Raw genomic sequence first — 16,976 nt, 5'->3', positions numbered from 1 at the left:
TACGGATAGTGTAGAAGACTTGTTGGAAGCACTCAGGATGTTTATAGAGAGGGAGAAGAAAGCACACAGTTACTGAGAACAGAGAAGAGAGGCAGAGAAGGAATGTACTGGGCAGTGGGGAGGGGCGGGGCACGGGAGCATCTCATTGTTGCTATTATAGTCTTAGGAGCTATATAAGGTTGGAATGAGCACTGGTAAGGTTGCAGTTAGCTTCTAGGCTGAGAGCCCTCCATGAACCCACCCCTTCCCTACTTCCCTGTGCAGAAATGTCTAACTTTCAAGTGCTGTCCTGTAGTGCTGATTGCTGTCACAAAGAAATGCTGAGTACTGATGAAATACAGGTGGCCATTTCAAAGGCAGCAACACGAAGCCTGGGCTTTTCAGAGTCAGTAGGACTTGGTCTCATAGAGCAGGAATCTAGGAAGATCCCAGAAGCAAGAGGAGTGTGGCTGAGGAATGTAAAGGTAGACTGGACCCCCAACATGGAAAATTTTATCAAACGTCCTGTGAAGGATACCATTACTAAAACTGGGTCCTCGCTCCTTTAATTCTGCAGATTTGATGGTTTGGATATGGTTTTTTTTTCACAAGAAAAGGGGGCTTCAGTACCTAACGTCCAGGTATAGCCAGTGGGAGAATTTGTAGAGGGTAGGGTCTGTCATTGGGTACTTTATTTCTCGGGGATGTGTGCTCAAGGGAATCATGCTGTATCCTGAGAAAGCGAGTTGTTCCCAAAAGAGCAAGACTGTCTTCCCACTTTCTCTGACTTGCCGTATCGCTGTCTCTTTATCCCACAGACTCAATATCTATTCTTCCTCCATGATGCATTGTAGCTTAGGGCCCCTCGCTACACCAAAGTCTGATAATTCAGTCTTTGGTTTCCAGCCACCCAAACACTGAGTTAAACAAATCTGAGGTCCTCGACACTGACAGATTTCAAATTCACTGCTGTAGAGCTGATCAATACAGAAGCCAACATGCAGAGAGGAGTGTCCACACATCCTACCTGAAGAATCCCCAGATGCTCAGGCGGTACTGAATGGTTACCACTACCACATTTTCATGTGCAGAGAGGGCCAGTCCATCATAGGTGGACGCCCCACCCAATGTCAGTCCACCTCCGTGGATCCACACCATCACCTAGGTAGCAAGGAAAGAACCACACTTGTCATAGGAAATAGAGCTGGGAAGGAGCTCAGAAGATGTTTGGTTTGGTTTGCATGGCCTGGTCCTGATTCAGGGCATCACCACTCAAAATTCACCAGCTGGGCTGCAGAAATTGTACATCTTCCTCCACTTACCAGGCTAGAAATCAGAATGTCACCTCATTCAAGGCCCCTACCTTTCTCTTTAGACCTCTGTGCCAAGTCTCCCCGGGGCTCCTCTAACTGAGAGCTTCGTTATGGGAACAAGAGGGAACAATGATGTCATCTTTTCCCCAGCATGCTCACATCCTGATACATGGTCCATTCAGGCAGCTTAGTCTTTTAGCATCATCTCTATTAACTGTAATGTGCCTATATGTTCATCTCCAGGCCTCTGGTTGGTACCCTTTCCAGCACAATCCTCTCCATCTTGCTAACCCATTTACATCTCCCCTCTCCATCTAGTCCTCAGCCATCTTACTATTAAGAGCACCTACTCTACAGTAGGTTCTTTCATCAGGCTTGAGGCTGAGGAGGAATACAATAACTGTTAATTTAAGGCTTCAGGATTTAAGGAGCTCACATTTCAAAGAACTGGGAGAAAAGAAAGTTGAAACCTTATACAACACTGCTAATAAACAGGAAAGAGAAGGCAAGGATAATCTGAGTAAAGTTATAAAAAAAATGAAGATTATCCCATTTGATGGATAGAAAAACTGAGGCACCTCTGCTGGGGTCCCACCGCTAATGAAAGTGGAAGTAGGACTTGAGCAGCCATCTGACCAGAGCTCACAGTTGAGCTCCTAACCAATGCAGTCACGGGCACAGTTTGGTGATCTGGGCCAGTAGCCAGTCCTCCCACAGCTCTGACTAGTGTCGGTGCTGCTGTGTCCTCCACTAAGACTCAGGCACAGCTCAGCAGCCACCATGGACCTGTTTACAACATGTGAGGGGAAAAAAGAAGCTAGGAAGGCAAGTGATTCCTGCTCTTTATCGGGTGGAATCTATGTGCCTCTGGGGCCTGCATGCATAGCTGGACAGTCCCTTGCTTTCCAAGCTCTATGAGTTTCTGTTTCTCCTCCCCTTGGGGTCTCTACCACCTACATGGAGGGTCAGAGTCAAGCTCATCTTGAAGACTGAGCCCACAGGGTAGTCAATCATGTGTTGAAGCTGTTATCTGAGGTGTCTGTGCAACCAGATGACAAGATATTTGAAGGCAAGACTATGCATAATTGAAGTAGGAAGGTCATCTGTCTATGTGTTACTTTCATTGGTTAATAAAGAAACTGCACTGGCCTTTTGATAGGCTAGCCCTTATGTGGGTAGAGGAGACTGAACAGAATTCTGGGAGGAAGAAAGCAGAGTTAGGCAGATGCCATGCTTCTCCAAGCATGTCCAAGACGGACAGTGGTTAGACTCATGCTGGTAAGTAATAGTCAAGTGGCGATACACATTAATAAAAATGGGTTAATCAAGATGTGAGAGTTAGCCAGTAAGAGACTAGAGTCCAGGCAGTGTTTGAATGAATATAATTTGTGTGTTGTTATTTCGGGTGTAAAGCTAGCCGTGTGGAAGCCGGGTGGTATGAAAAGCAGGCCTGCTTGCATTTTCACTACACATAATGACTCCTGTCTTCGCTTCTCCTAACCCTAAGTCTGACTGTGTAGACAAAGAGTCCAAAAAAGAAGCTGAATAAATGGGTGGGGGTGAGATTTGTTCTTACCTCCTTGTGCAAACAGGTTTAGGGTCAAATACTATTCTGGTGTCCTCCTTCCCTTCTGAGTTCCATCCCAGGTGCTCCCAGGGGACTGGGTGGGTGCTCATACCCTACCTTATTCGACTTCAAGGGTTCAAGGGTCATGTCTTTACAGCTCCAAGACTGTGTGTGGTCTGTCACGGGCAGCCTGCCCCACCCCTGCTTCTTCATTCCAATGGGAAATGCTGACTCACTAGGCAGTCAGCATGTGCCAAGGGCAACCAGGGAGGGGAGGGAGCTTCAGTAAAATCACAGGTGGTTGGCAAAGGGCATGAAAAGCGCCTATGAGATTGCCCCAGAGTTCTCCCTCCACACTGCCATCATGGGCCATGAGCGCTTTCACCTGGCAGTGGAAGTTGGCACAGGTAATACGAGGAGAAAGGCAGCACACATCTCCCTTGCCAGGCCTTGAGTAGGGGCACAAGCTTGAAGATGGAAACCCAAGCTCTTGTCCTGCCATTCCTTCTGGGTGCCCTCTCTTCCCTACCTGACCCTCAGTTTCTTTACCTGTACAGGAAGACTTGGGCTGTTTGTTTTCTCTAAGATTTCTTCTGGTACTAACATTGTTGTAAATTGTGTCCTAACTGCTCTGGAGACCAGATTTTTTAAGCTAAAATCTAAGAGTAATCATTTTGAAAAACTTGTATTTGTGTAAGAGAACGTGAAAACCTTCAGCTGCACATTCCAGATGTATAGCGATCCCACCAAAATCGGGGTCTTTGAAAGAAACATTTACATTTTCTGTGGCGAAAGGAAGCTCCTGGTCCCTGACCCAGTCCTGGCTTGTCTACCTGTGCATCTAGTGGCCTTAATCCCTTTCCAGTCCCACTGAAGACTTGGATGATGTTAGCACAAAGGACTAGACCAGTGATTCCCGTGCTTACCGGCAGCCTGCTGCTCTTTGTCAAATCGGCAGGAGTGTAAATATTCAGGTAGAGACAGTCTTCGGAAAACTCAAGATGAATTTTCTCCTCTCTGTTGGTGATGAGGTCATTGACCCTCTGCCCTTTGACTGCATCTTGGGAGCACCTGGAGGAGAGAGTGGACACCTGAAATTACAACATATAGAAGCTGGAAATGTCACCTGCACCAGAATATTTGAGCTTGTGAATAGAGTTGTTTTCACAGGACTGGAACTTGGGATAATTAATAAGAGGGGTTTCATGGGAAAATGGTGGGAATCCACAGCACCCCAACCCAAAAGAGGAAGAAACACTTGGCATCTCTCCCCTTCCTAGAGCCTTTGGGGGCACTATGGGCAATGGAGAGATGTTGTTCATAGTCTGATCTACCTGGAATATGAAAATCTAACCAGTGTCTTCTCAATGCCTAGGTCTAGTGCAATGGGCTGAAGGTGACCTTGATCTTTCACCAGGTAACCTTCTTCTAGTCCTATTGAGACTTCTGTGAATCTAGGAACTACCACTAATAACTGTTTAGCCTATTGCCTATTGCAAGTTATGGCTGATGTCTTTATGGGATGACCTCAATGACCTGTACTCGAATAGTCAGTCACCAATGCTGGACAATGTTGACTGAGTACCTTTTCTTCTCTGAGCACACATCTTCGAGGTTCAAATAGAGCCAATGTTGTCTCTAATGACCTCCGTCATCCTTTTATGAAATAATAACTGTTGACTTCTCTAATAAGAGATCATGAAGGACCAATGTAGGATAGAAATAGAATTGGTGGGAATTATTGAGTCTCCCTGGAGTCTCAGACACTGGTTTTGATTTTTCTCATATACTCACTAACTCATTTACGCTTTAGATTAGTACCTCTTATGCCCACTTCTGTTTATAGCATCGGTTTAGAGAGGGTGCTGAACAGAGGAGTCTAGAAAGCAGTGAAAGGTCTGTAGTGTTTCTAAAGTACTCTGGAGGACTCCAGGAGGCTATTGGACCAGTGAATGACCCCCTCTTGTATCTTTCTATGACAGATGCCTCTGTTGAACAAGGTCCAGGCCCTCCCCAGCGACTTACATAGGAGGGTAGGAGGTGGCATTCTTCACAAAGCTCCAAGGTTCTGCAGGTTGTGGTGGAGCAAACCTCAGGGATCCAAGAGGAGGCTTGGCAAAGGGAACTCCCAGGAAGACAGCCACAGACTGTGTGAATCCTTCTAAGCTGACATATTTCCCCAGAACTTTCCCATGAACAGTGTTCACCACGGGTGGTGAGGATGCGTGCCCTGTGGAACATGGAGGAGAGAAAGGATACATTAGAGCAACAAGATCAGACCTGGATTCCATGTGGATTTTCCCATTTTCTAAGCACTTGACCTTGAATAAGTCACCTAATTACTTCTGGGCTCATTTGCTTCTGACCTGAAATTAAGACGAAGAACATTTATTTCAGAGGGTTGATTCAAAAATCAAACTGAAGTATGAGGTAGAACAGAATCCAGGCAAAGTCACAGTGGAAAAAGAACTGCTAGGACCAAAGAGAACTTTGGTTCCCTTGAGAAACCTGTATCTATCAGGACTCTGGTGTGAGCTTCATGCTGGGCCAGAGGAAGAACAAGTGGTTCCTCTCTCAGGAAGGTGGCCGTAGTGGAAAACAGACGTGTTGCACCTGATGCTGAGATAAGAAATGTGTACCAAAAGAAGGGCTAGGCAGGTGCCAGAGAAGTTGGAGGAAGTGAAGTCTTCTGAATGATGGTATCATGAGGTTCTGAGACAGTCAGCAGGAGGAGGGATGATTAAGAGTGATGGAGAACCAGGTGGTGGTGGTGGCACATGCTTTTAATTCCAGCACTTGGGAGGCAGAGGTGGGGGGATCTCTGTGAGTTCAACCTGGTCTAAAAGAATTAGTTCCAGGACAGGTTCCAAAGCTTCAGAGAAACCCAGTCTTGAAAAATTAAAAAGAAAAAAAAGATGAGAGTACCCCTTCCTCCACAACCTCTCCAGCAAAGGCTATCATTGGTGTTTTTGATTTTAGCCATTCTGACAGGTGTAAGATGATATCTCAAAGTTGTTTTGATTTGCATTTCCCTGATCGCTAAGGGGGTTGAGCATGACCTTAAGTGTCTTTTGGCCATTTGAACTTCTTCTGTTGAGAATTCTCTGTTCAGTTCAGTGCCCCATTTTTTAATTGGGTTAATTAGCATTTTAAAGTCTAGTTTCTTGAGTTCTCTATATATTTTGGAGATCAGACCTTTGTCTGTTGCAGGGTTGGTGAAGATCTTCTCCCAGTCAGTAGGTTGCCTTTTTGTCTTAGTGACAGTGTCCTTTGCTTTACAGAAGCTTCTCAGTTTTAGTAGGTCCCATTTATTCAATGTTGCCCTTAATGTCTGTGCTGCTGGGGTTATACCTAGGAAGCGATCTCCTGTGCCCATCTGTTGTAGGGTACTTCCCACTTTCTCTTCTATCAGGTTCAGTGTGTTTGGACTGATATTGAGGTCTTTGATCCATTTGGACTTGAGTTTTGTGCATGGTGATAGATATGGGTCTATTTTCATTCTTCTACAGGTTGACATCCAGTTGTGCCAGCACCATTTGTTGAAGATGCTTTCTTTCTTCCATTGTATACTTTTAGCTCCTTTATCGAAAATGAGGTGTTCATAGGTTTGTGAGTTAAAATCCGGGTTTTCTATACGATTCCATTGGTTGACTTCTCTGTTTTTATGCCAGTACCACACCCTCATCCATTGCTGGTGGGAATGCAAACTTGTGCAACCACTTGTGGCAGTTTCTCAGGAAATTCGGGATCAACCTACCCCTGGACCCAGCAATACCACTCCTGGGAATATACCCAAGAGATGCCCTACCATATGACAAAGTACATGCTCAACTATGTTCATAGCAGCATTGTTTGTAATAGCCAGAACCTGGAAACAACCTAGATGTCCTTCAATGGAAGAATGGATGAAGAAAGTGTGGAATATATACACATTAGAGTAGTATGCTGCGGTAAAAAACAATGACTTCTCGAATTTTGCATGCAAATGGATGGAAATAGAAAACACTATCCTGAGTGAGGTAACCCAGACCCAAAAAGATGAACATGAGATGTACTCACTCATAATTGGTTTCTAGCCATAAATAAAGGTCACGGAGTCTATAATTGGTGATCCTAAAGAAGCTAAATAAGAAGGTGAACCCAAAGAAAAACATATAGTTATCTTCCTGGCTATGGGAAGTAGACAAAATTGCCGGGGAAAAAATTGGGATCTTGGGGGTGAGGTGGGATGGGGGTAAGGGGAGATGGGGAGAGAAAAGGGAGAAGTGGAGGATGGGGGGAACTTGGGGAAACAGGATGATTGGGATAAAGGAAGGTTGGATAGGGGAGCACGGAAGCACAATTCTTAGTTAAGGGAGCCACCTTAGGGTTGGCAAGAGACTTGAATCTAGAGTGGCTCCCAGGAGTCCAAGGCGATGTCCCCAGTTAGTTCCTTGGGCAGCTGAGGAGAGGGAACCTGAAATGACCCTATCCTATAGCAATACTGACGAATATCTTGCATATCATCATAGAACCTTCATCTGGTGATGGATGGAGATAGAGACAGAGACCCACACGGGAGCACCGGACTGAGTTCCCAAGGTCCCAATGAGGAGCAGAAGGAGGGAGAACATGAGCAAGGAAGTCAAGACCACGAGGGGTGCACCCACCCACTGAGAAAGTGGGGCTGATTTATTGGGAGCTCACCAAGGCCAGCTGGACTGTGACTGAAAAAGCATGGGATAAAACCGGACTCTCTGAGCGTGACGAACAATGAGGGCTGATGAGAAGCCAAGGACAATGGCACGGGGTTTTGATCCTACTTCATGTTCTGGCTTTTTGGGAGCCTAGCCAGTTTGGATGTTCATCTTCCTAGACACGGACGGAGTGGGGAGGACCTTGGACTTTCCACAGGGCAGGGAACCCTGACTGCTCTTTGGACTGGAGAGGGAAGGGGAGAGAAGTGGGGAAGTGGGGGGAAGGGGAGAAGGGTGGGAGGAGGGGGAGGGAAATGGGAGGCTGGGAAGAGGCAGAATTTTTTTTCTTTTTCTCAATAAAAAAAAATTTAAAAAAAAGAAAAAAATGAAGGCTAGAGATAGTGATAAAGTGATTCCACAGCAAGCGAAGTAAGAGGTCCACAAAGCATAGCATGGACCCTGGCCATTAAGGATGAATGGCCCGTTGATGCCCAGGTGGAGCCCATGGGGAGAAGATGATCCCGAGAGTCCGGTGTTTGGGGAGTACACTGAACACCTGACTGAATTACCAGATTTTACATGGTGGGCAAAGAAGTGTCTGAAGTGTCTATGACACTGCGAACACAAAGATCTAAAGTCTGCTGGTCTGTCTGGGTAGGGTCCTCCAAGGTGAAGAGAAACTGGGTCAATATCCTGCCTGACCTTTCAGCTCCATTCTTGAATAGAAGATGATCTTTCCTCATCTCCCTGCAGCTTCCTCTTCTGTCCTTGTACCCTCTGTGGGACCAGAGAGAACGACCCTGACCCTCCTTTAAGCATCAGGAGGACATCCACGCCCTTACAATTCCATCACCACCAAGTCTGGCATCTTCTTGTTTGTGTAATAGCCTACCTGTCAGAGCATCATTCTTAACACCTAAGTTCCACCTTTTGGTCCTAACTCTTCTTCTGCAGAGAGTTTGTTAATTCCTCCCTCAACAGTTTTTGAGAGAGACAAAGAACATAAAGTTGGGTGGGTAAGAAGGTGGGAAATAATAGAGAGGAGCTTGGAAGGGTAAAAATATTATCAATACTGTGTAAATTTTAATATTATAATAATAAGGTGTGGTCAGAAAAAAACTTCCAGATTTTTTTTTTTGAAATAACCTTGACATCAGTAAGTCTTGGCATCATGTCTCATAGATACTATTCCCATAAAGAGTCAAGCTTACAAGATAGCATCTATGAGACATGATCTTAATAACTAGGCCCATAATATGGGCATTTGGTTGTTTTTATTTCTATGGCTAATTATTATAAATAAAAGCAAATGAAATTCTGGGGGACACACAACTTTTACATAATGACATTTGATTAATGATGTGTGTTTTGCTTTAATATCCTTAAATTATCAGACTGCAAACTCATCCTATGTCTAAGAAGAGCTTTCTAGAGAACAGCCATTAACACTAGACCCTTTTGGAAAAACCTGTTGCAAGTCTGGGGCCATGCCTGATACCCTGTGAAGTCAATCACATGCTTGTCTCTTTTTGTCATTGCTGTTAATAATTTCTATTTTGTTTAACTTTCTACTTTTAGCACACTGCTGAAACAGACTTCCTGGGAAACCTGGATATGAGGTGACCCATAGATGGCAACACGACATGTTGCTTTTTCTTCTTCATTTGTGTGAAGAGTTGTTGACTGTACTCAGGTCTCTTTTATACTCGGTAAGAAACTGCTATGCAGAGACATGGGGATGAGCATGGGGCATGAGGACTTGCTTCCTGCCCTGATATGGGGCAAAGGGAAGAAAGAAGGCTTTAGGTGAGTACACAACACCACCTTCCTGTGGGTTCAGTGGGAAGGCCCTGAGATATCCTGGTAGGTGACCCAGGGCTCCTGAGGTACACAGATGACCCCAAACCTTGGGAGTCTGGGCCAGTGGAATCACCTTAAGTTCTAGACCAGCATGGGCTCCATAGCCTGTTAAGGTACAGCCTGAACTGCATAGTGAGCCAAATATGAACAAGGAAGGATGGCAGTGTGTGTGGTCATCTCAACATGGAGAGGTCAGAAAGGACGCACACTGTTCTGTCCAGACAGTGAACCTGCAGCATGTGTGTGTGTGTGGCGCCACCATAGGAGTGTGAAACAAGAGAAAGAGCCAAGATTACAAACAGAGCTCTAGCTGAATAAGAACCCCCAACAGAGGGGTGGTAGGAGAAAGACATGAACCATGGAAACCTGAGGAGGAGACGGAGGAGAGGAGTTGAAAAGAGGGATGAGTGCTTCAGAGGCAAGACGGCAAAATCTGATCACAAATGCTCAAGTGTGGCTGAATTAGCTGTGAACTTTCACCCAGAACACTCAGAGCAGCGTGTGCAGGCATGCAGGGGGCAGGGAAAACAAGACTATTACCAACAGCAGTTACAACTTCCATCATCTAACTTGCACACAGATGTGATAACTACTGTGTACCAGATGTGTATCCCTGTTTCTTTGAGGTATTCATACCAAGAGTCTTTCCAGGTTAACTACTGGTCTGCCCATGGAAGTTGGAAATACCCTGTGTGGAGTTCCTGAAGATGGAAAGAGTGGTGTTGCCAGGGTAACCAGCAGCAAAGGAATGTTCTGCTCTATATCTGGGTCCTTCATCACTATTATACACTCAGTTCCAGGCCTTTCTCACTGTCACAGGTCCAGACAGGGTGAGGCTTTTGGGGAACTGAGTGTTGAGCCTTGACTCTGAATTCAGGAGCTAGGGACAGCTCAGGACATGATTTTCCAGACAAACTTGGAAGAACACACATCCCTGTGAATCTCTTTTCTCGACCAATAAAATGCCACAGATATATGTTAAAATCAATGCTATAGCCATACATTAACCATGAATTTAATGTGTGTCTGATGTTTATGAGGCCATCATGACCTGCGGGCACTGTCACTCTCAGGGTCTGTCCCCTACAGAGTCACGACTCTAACTGCTTGCTTTACCCAGATTTGATAGCATGGACCACAGTCCACCTGCCCTCATCATCCAGAACCTGTTATCAGACAACCAAGACAGTACTGCTCTCCAGCATTCCTTGAAATGCTAACAAAAGAGACATTTGCTGCAGATCTCCAACCTTGAGCCTCCTCACTGATCTGGCATTTCCTGAGCCCCTCACCCCAGTTCTTCTATGCTGCTCCTCTTGGAAACAATGAATAACAGACTGTCTTTTCAATGGCTGTTGGGTCCTGGTGTGCTATTTTGACCATACCCCATGTTTTCTATGAATACATCCCATACTTATGTATTAATATGTATAATACTTATGTATTAATATAAAATAAGCATGGAGGGCCCACCACATATAGAGACATGAAGGGGAGCCTCTCCTTTAAGAAACTGAGAAATGAAGTGACTTAATCCCCTCCGCAGTCCGGCAAAGTAAGGAAGCCTGTTCCACCTGATTGGAGTTGTGCTGATTCCGCTCCTGTGCTCCTGTTGGGATTGACTCCTTACACTTCTGTACCTGGAGTGTGTTGCTGGGTCTCAGGGTTTTTATCCTCTCCTGATCTCAGCATGTCCTGTGCTGTGGTCTGGGCCACTTGAAGGCAAGCCCAAGTCAGGAGAGCGACTTCCCCCACAGAACCGAATCTGTCTGTCTTAGTTTTGCTCTATGCACACACAACTCTGCAAGGATTTTCAAATATGTCTCCACAAATTTGTATTTTAAAAGTACTCACCCCAAACCACGCAGGTTGCTAGAGACACCCAGCACAGAGCACGGAGACACATCGTGCAGGGACAGGCTCCTGCCAGGTCAATGGAGTTTCTGAATTTGACCTGCAAGGAAGAGGAGTGAACAGCCCTGCCCACATGCTGGGAACCTGCCAGGGATTCTTGCCCACAAAGCTGTTACACAATGCAGAACAGAAATCCTCTCCCTCTTCCAAAGGGCTCTCAGGGCTTTCCGTGGGATCCCTGTGCCACCACCCCTCTTCCAATGTTTACCCTGCTTTATCTGAGCACTCACCCACCCAGTGATGGCCCCCTTTTATCTAAACAATCAATCTGAAATCTCAGATTACAGATGACCAAAAACCACAACCCACACATAACTTCTTACATAAACATCTCTCCCCAGAACACTTTCACTTCAGGGGTCCATGAGTTCTCAAACTCAAAGACCTCTAGGTGGCATAAAGCTTTAGTGGGCAGATAGGTGATGGGAGCCTATAACAGGCTGAAAAATTTTGGAGTACCTTCAGAGGACCTTCAGAACCCCACAGTTGCTTATCAGGGAGATCAGAGCTCATCTCTCAGCCTTCCTTTCCTAGAGTTTTGGGCTCTTGTGTTTGGTATCAAGGTCAAGTTTCCTTGAACCTCCTTAGAGAAGGCTAGCTTAGTTGTGTCGTAGACTTACAGGAGTCCCTGTAGGAGATCATATGCAACCAAGGTTGGGAACTCACTTGCTTCAGGGCTGAGATTTAGGGATAGAATGTTCTTACAGTACATGAACTCTGTTTCACCAAAATCCTTGGCTTGTAGCACCTAAGCATCCTTGGATTCATGCATACTTTTACCAAACCTGACGAGAGGACAGGGAGAGACTGGCATGGCTGTGAAAGCTCCACACACGGGAATGTTCTATGGGAGTGCACCTGGGAGAGGATCCTTTAACAAGTGCCAAGGAAGAGAGCTTCTGGGATCCCCTTCATAGGACCGCCAGATGCCTTAGGGCACTGTTTAGCTTAATACAGCCTGGTATAGCTGGCTAAGCAATGGCCATAGCCTCACTGAAGGCAGCTGTGAGCATCACTGGGTAGTAAGATGAAAATACAGACAACATCAGTTCTGGGGAGGAAAACACAAGTTAAAGATTATCATGTCGTCTAAAGACTTATTTTCTCTAACTGTTGATAAGGGTGTGAAGATGAAGTGGAGAATTGATGGTGGCAAGGAAAGCTGCATTTGGCTTTTCCTTTTGTTTGGGAAGTGCTGAAAATACCCTGGAGTAGGATGCAGAGATGCAGAGCACACTGCACATCTTCTTAAATATGCTAGAACCTTATCCCTTGCACCCTTTCTATTAATTTAACGTTTCTATTTTTATCCGTCCTTATAATCCTTTGCCAAATATTTCTTGAGAGCATGCAGTTGCCAAGCCCAGTGTCTATTGTGCAGGACAGTGGTGCTAAGAATAACTCTGTGATTCTCACTAGTGTGTCCTGAGGCTCAGTGTGGCCAAGGGACTGGTCCTAGACCACTTCACATAAGACAAAAACCAGTGGGACCTTGGAGCTATACTGTTGACTGTTGTGCGATGATGCCAAATGTACACACACACACACACACACGACCTAACTGTGGGAGAGCTGGGGAAGCCTCCATCTCCTAGAAATTCCTCCACCTTTCCTCAACAAAGTACCCCCCCACAAACCTTCCTACCGGTTTCTGCTGTGTCTTCCAGACCTCCAGGAAGGATGTGACAGTGTACCACATGTCACTTATGTCACCACCATGTGGAGGGATCGGGGGTCAGATGGCTAAAAGCCTTTGGATTCATGGGAGAGGCTGTGGTTGGATGACAGAAACTTGAAACCTGTAGTTCCTGCCAGTGTAGTTTCCCGTCTGGAAAAGCCTTGCTGAGTCAAGAGTTAAAGTCCAACCTCCAGGAATTTACCTGGAGACCTGCATTTAGCTGTGGCCAATGGAGTAGAGTAACCTTGAGAGGAAGGTTGTCCCCAAGCCACATATAATGTTGTGAAGAGACGGGTAAGTTTTCTTCATGTAGGTCTTTTCCTACATCCAGCTGTAAACGTCAGCTGTGAGGAGTTTAGACATAGGCCAATTAAAAGACTAGAGAGTAAAATAAGGTCATGATGGTGGATGTTAGTTCAGTCTGATTGATGACATCATAGAAGGAATTTAGGACATGCAATGTGATACCACTGGCAAGTGTGTGTAGTGAATTCACCATATGTATAAAAGAATGAACAGAGGGATCCTCTTGTAAAGGATTAAAGAAGACTTGAAAGAAAATTAACCAGAGTGGCAACTTGAGCTTGGATGATCAGTAGCCATAAACAAAAGAAGGGAAGTTAATAGTCTGTATCCAGCCCTACTTCCCATCAAGCCTGTGTTAGTTTGCGAAGGAAGACCAAATAGAATAACATACAAGCACAAGCCAATGTTTTTCGTGCTAGCCTGAATGTGAGAACGCGTGCCAAATGGCACAAAGAAACTCAGTCTCAAAATCAGAAGTGGACTCTGGAGCAAATCCCTTCCAAATCATCATGAGTAGCAATCACGTGCCTTGCTTGATTCATGAGGACAGTGACCCAACTGGTAGACCTCTCATAAAAAAAAAAAAAGAACTTCTTCATTTTTTTGCACAATCATACTTCCAGTTCAACAGCCAATGATAAGGTGGTGATGGCTAGACATTAGAAAAGTCTACAGGAGGAAGCAGGAACCTAGAGAGCAGGGTCTTCTTCACTAAGTCAGATAAGCAGGACTGGGAAGCAGCGCCCAGTCAGCCTTCCACCATCTGAGACAAACTCTGGAGTCTTCCCCAAGACCACTGGCTTTACCTGCAGTGAAATTGCTGGAGACTTCAGGTCTAAAAAGAGATGTTCTTTAGTTCTCTGTGACACAGTGTGACCTTTATTGAGTATGAGAACTTAGTATCAGAATCAATGTCTAGACATGTTCTACTTTGCAAAGACTGGTAAGGGCTTATGTTCCTCTCTTACTTTTACAAAGGAAGAAAAACAGGGCCTTAAAGAGTGCTCTAATAAACAATTCTTTCCTCATCGAGTCCAGTTTTTCCTGGGAGCAAAGTCTGTCCTTGTAGTAATGGGAAGATCTGGGGAAGAGGAGGAAAACGGGTTCAAAATTTTAAAAAATAAATACAAGATGGTTTTTTCAGTCCTGTCTGTCTCTGTTTGCAAGGGATGCTACATGTGGTCCTCTTAATTAGATAGAAAGACTGTTTCCAATTGTAAAACACACACACTCAAACATATACATACTCCTTGCTTACCCTAGCCAGTTTCCAGCTGACATTTAAAAATTGGCAAACAGCTCTGGCACCCCATTTATAAAGACTTCTTAGCAGGGCATGAAAGATAAGGATAAATTATTGTCACAGCCACTTTGAGCCAAATGTCTACCTGCGGCTCTAGGGAATTTGACATACGTAGAAAAGCCACAACTACAGCTTGCCAGCACCTGGATGTAGACGTCCTGTCTTAGGGTGGCTTTGCAGAAATGATTGGTGAATCTGAACTCTAACAAGCCACACACAAGATCTCAGAGATGCTCCTAAAGTCTAATTTCCTTGTGTTATTTCGGCTGTAGGGAACACAGCTAAGTGTCTATTCATTGCTATCATTGCTTTTTCATTGGGGAACCCGCTAAAGATTCCTACATATAACTAGGTAAGCTGGAGGGAAAAAAAAACAAAGGAAATAACTTAAGTGTTAAGATGTTGGCAGAGCATGTCAGGGTAGAGTCTCTAAGGGACACAGAGCAACCGGACAAGCTTCCTTATGCCCATTTACGTATTCGGGTTAATGGACATCCATATTAGAATAGGGCTTCTGCAAGAGCAAGTCACCCACAATGGCTTTCCCTACTTGCCCTGGGACTAATCAGTGGTAAACTGTAGAGGAAGACACTGGGCTGGGAGATCTAAAGTCTAAGAAACCACCATGTACCACTGCAGATCCTCGCTGTATGAGGGCTCGAGAAGAAGGTGGTTTGGATGAGCTGCTCCTTCATACTCCATTCATCACTGCTCAACATACGCGGACTGAAATTATCAGCCATCTTTCAAAGTGCTCCTGACACGTAAGTCGTGTCTGTGCAGACTTGCCTGATTTAAATGAATTTGTTCACTTATTTATTTATTTATTTATTTATTTATTTATTGGTTTTTCGAGACAGGGTTTCTCTGTAGTTTTGGAGCCTGTCCTGGAACTCCCTTTGTAGACCAGGCTGGCCTCGAACTCACAGAGATCCGCCTGCCTCTGCCTCCCGAGTGCTGGGATTAAAGGCGTAGAAATCATCCGGAGTCTTAGAAAATAAGATAAAGCAAGGAAATTATACAGGAGGGCATATTGTGAACTCCGGCCTGACAACAGGAGTTTTCAAAACAACTAACAAAGTCACCATCTTGCGCTAAGGCCACTACTATATTATGAGAATAACACTCTCCCAAGGATAGCATTGTTAAAACTGAATTTTATCTTAAACTTGAGCCAGGACAAATATTATTCAGACATTTGATCACTGGAAATCATTAAAAATATTCAGTCATAGATTTTCATTTTAAAATTGTTTTAATAATTATCTTCTTGACTGTTAAAAATAACATTTTATTTATTCTTTGAAATTTTCATTTGATCATGTCATCCACCACTATGTCCCTCCAAGTCCCTCTAGGGCCTGCTGCATTCTGTCTCTCTCCTGACTTAATGTTCTCTCATTTTTCTTATTAATAACCCAAGTCCAAGTAGTGCTACGTATGGGCATAGGCATGGGGCCATTCACTGGGGCATGGGCAACCTACTGTTAGTCATGTTCCCAAAGGAGAGTGACTCTCCTTCCCTCTACAGTCATCAATTTTCAATAGCTCCTCTGTTAGGGGTGTGGCCTCAGGGCCCCTCCCTCCCCCCTTACTTGCTGGAATTTTGACTGCCTCCATCTTGTGCAGGTGACTCCAGCTGTTGAGAGGTGATGTGTACAACATTACTTAACTTTCTTTCTGTCCCCTCTTCCGTGTTCCCTGTGTTGTCTCTGTAAGACACAGTTTCCATGGCATGCATATTACTGTCACAGTGCTTCCTGATTGTATTATTTCCACATAAATTTCATTATTCTGTCCTCTCTCTCTCTTCCTCTCTCTCTCCCCTTCCTCTCTACCCCTCCTTCTTTCTCTTATCTAGTTTTACACACATATCATCATGTCATCTATATTAATATATATTATTTGTAGTTTTAATTTTTATTAACATACATTAATTATAAATGATAATGGATTTCATTATGATATTTTTATACATGTGTATGTATGTATGTATGTTTAGATGTATGTATAGTGAATCTTCCCTAAGAATCTATATGCAGTCTTTAAGAATCTATATGCCTCTGGGGAGGAAGAAAATTCACTTTCTTCATTGGTACAAGCTTCAGTGTTCCTATAAATAAACCATTGCATATATTCCTGTAAATAAGTCTAATTAAACACATCTGTTAACAAAAAGTTATAAAGATAACTTTTTAAATGCCTTAAGCCTTTTTTGCTTTATTTGCTCAAAAGAGGACTTTTATAGGATGCAGACAAATAGAAGACATGGATTAAAACAAAGTAAAATAAAAGGAAACTGATACATTCTGTCTGAAATAAAAATAGAAATAAAAATGAAGCATACTATATAACACATCTGCTTTATAAATGTATGTTA

The 16,976-nt window shown here is 44.3% G+C and overlaps 1 protein-coding gene across 1 annotated transcript in view; it reads right to left on the bottom strand.

Annotated features, from left to right (window-relative positions):
* Positions 1 to 11,344, bottom strand: part of LOC121446907 (carboxylesterase 1F-like) — a 30,679-nt gene extending 19,335 nt beyond the window's left edge. Inside the window, exons 1-4 of the mRNA XM_041649805.1 lie at positions 11,250 to 11,344; positions 4,885 to 5,089; positions 3,786 to 3,930; positions 1,007 to 1,140 (exon numbers count right to left, since the gene is read on the bottom strand). Of these exons, the coding sequence (XP_041505739.1) occupies positions 1,007 to 1,140; positions 3,786 to 3,930; positions 4,885 to 5,089; positions 11,250 to 11,301 (536 nt within the window). The 5' untranslated portion in view covers positions 11,302 to 11,344. The remainder of the gene's footprint in view (positions 1 to 1,006; positions 1,141 to 3,785; positions 3,931 to 4,884; positions 5,090 to 11,249) is intronic.
* Positions 11,345 to 16,976: the final 5,632 nt, after the last annotated feature.

This window comes from Microtus oregoni, unplaced genomic scaffold (assembly GCF_018167655.1).
Source record: "Microtus oregoni isolate MIOR12 unplaced genomic scaffold, Mior012 000004F_ref0000308, whole genome shotgun sequence".
NCBI lineage: Eukaryota > Metazoa > Chordata > Mammalia > Rodentia > Cricetidae > Microtus > Microtus oregoni.
Note: the sequence above shows the minus strand (reverse complement) of the source record. Positions and strands in the feature narration are given on the sequence as shown.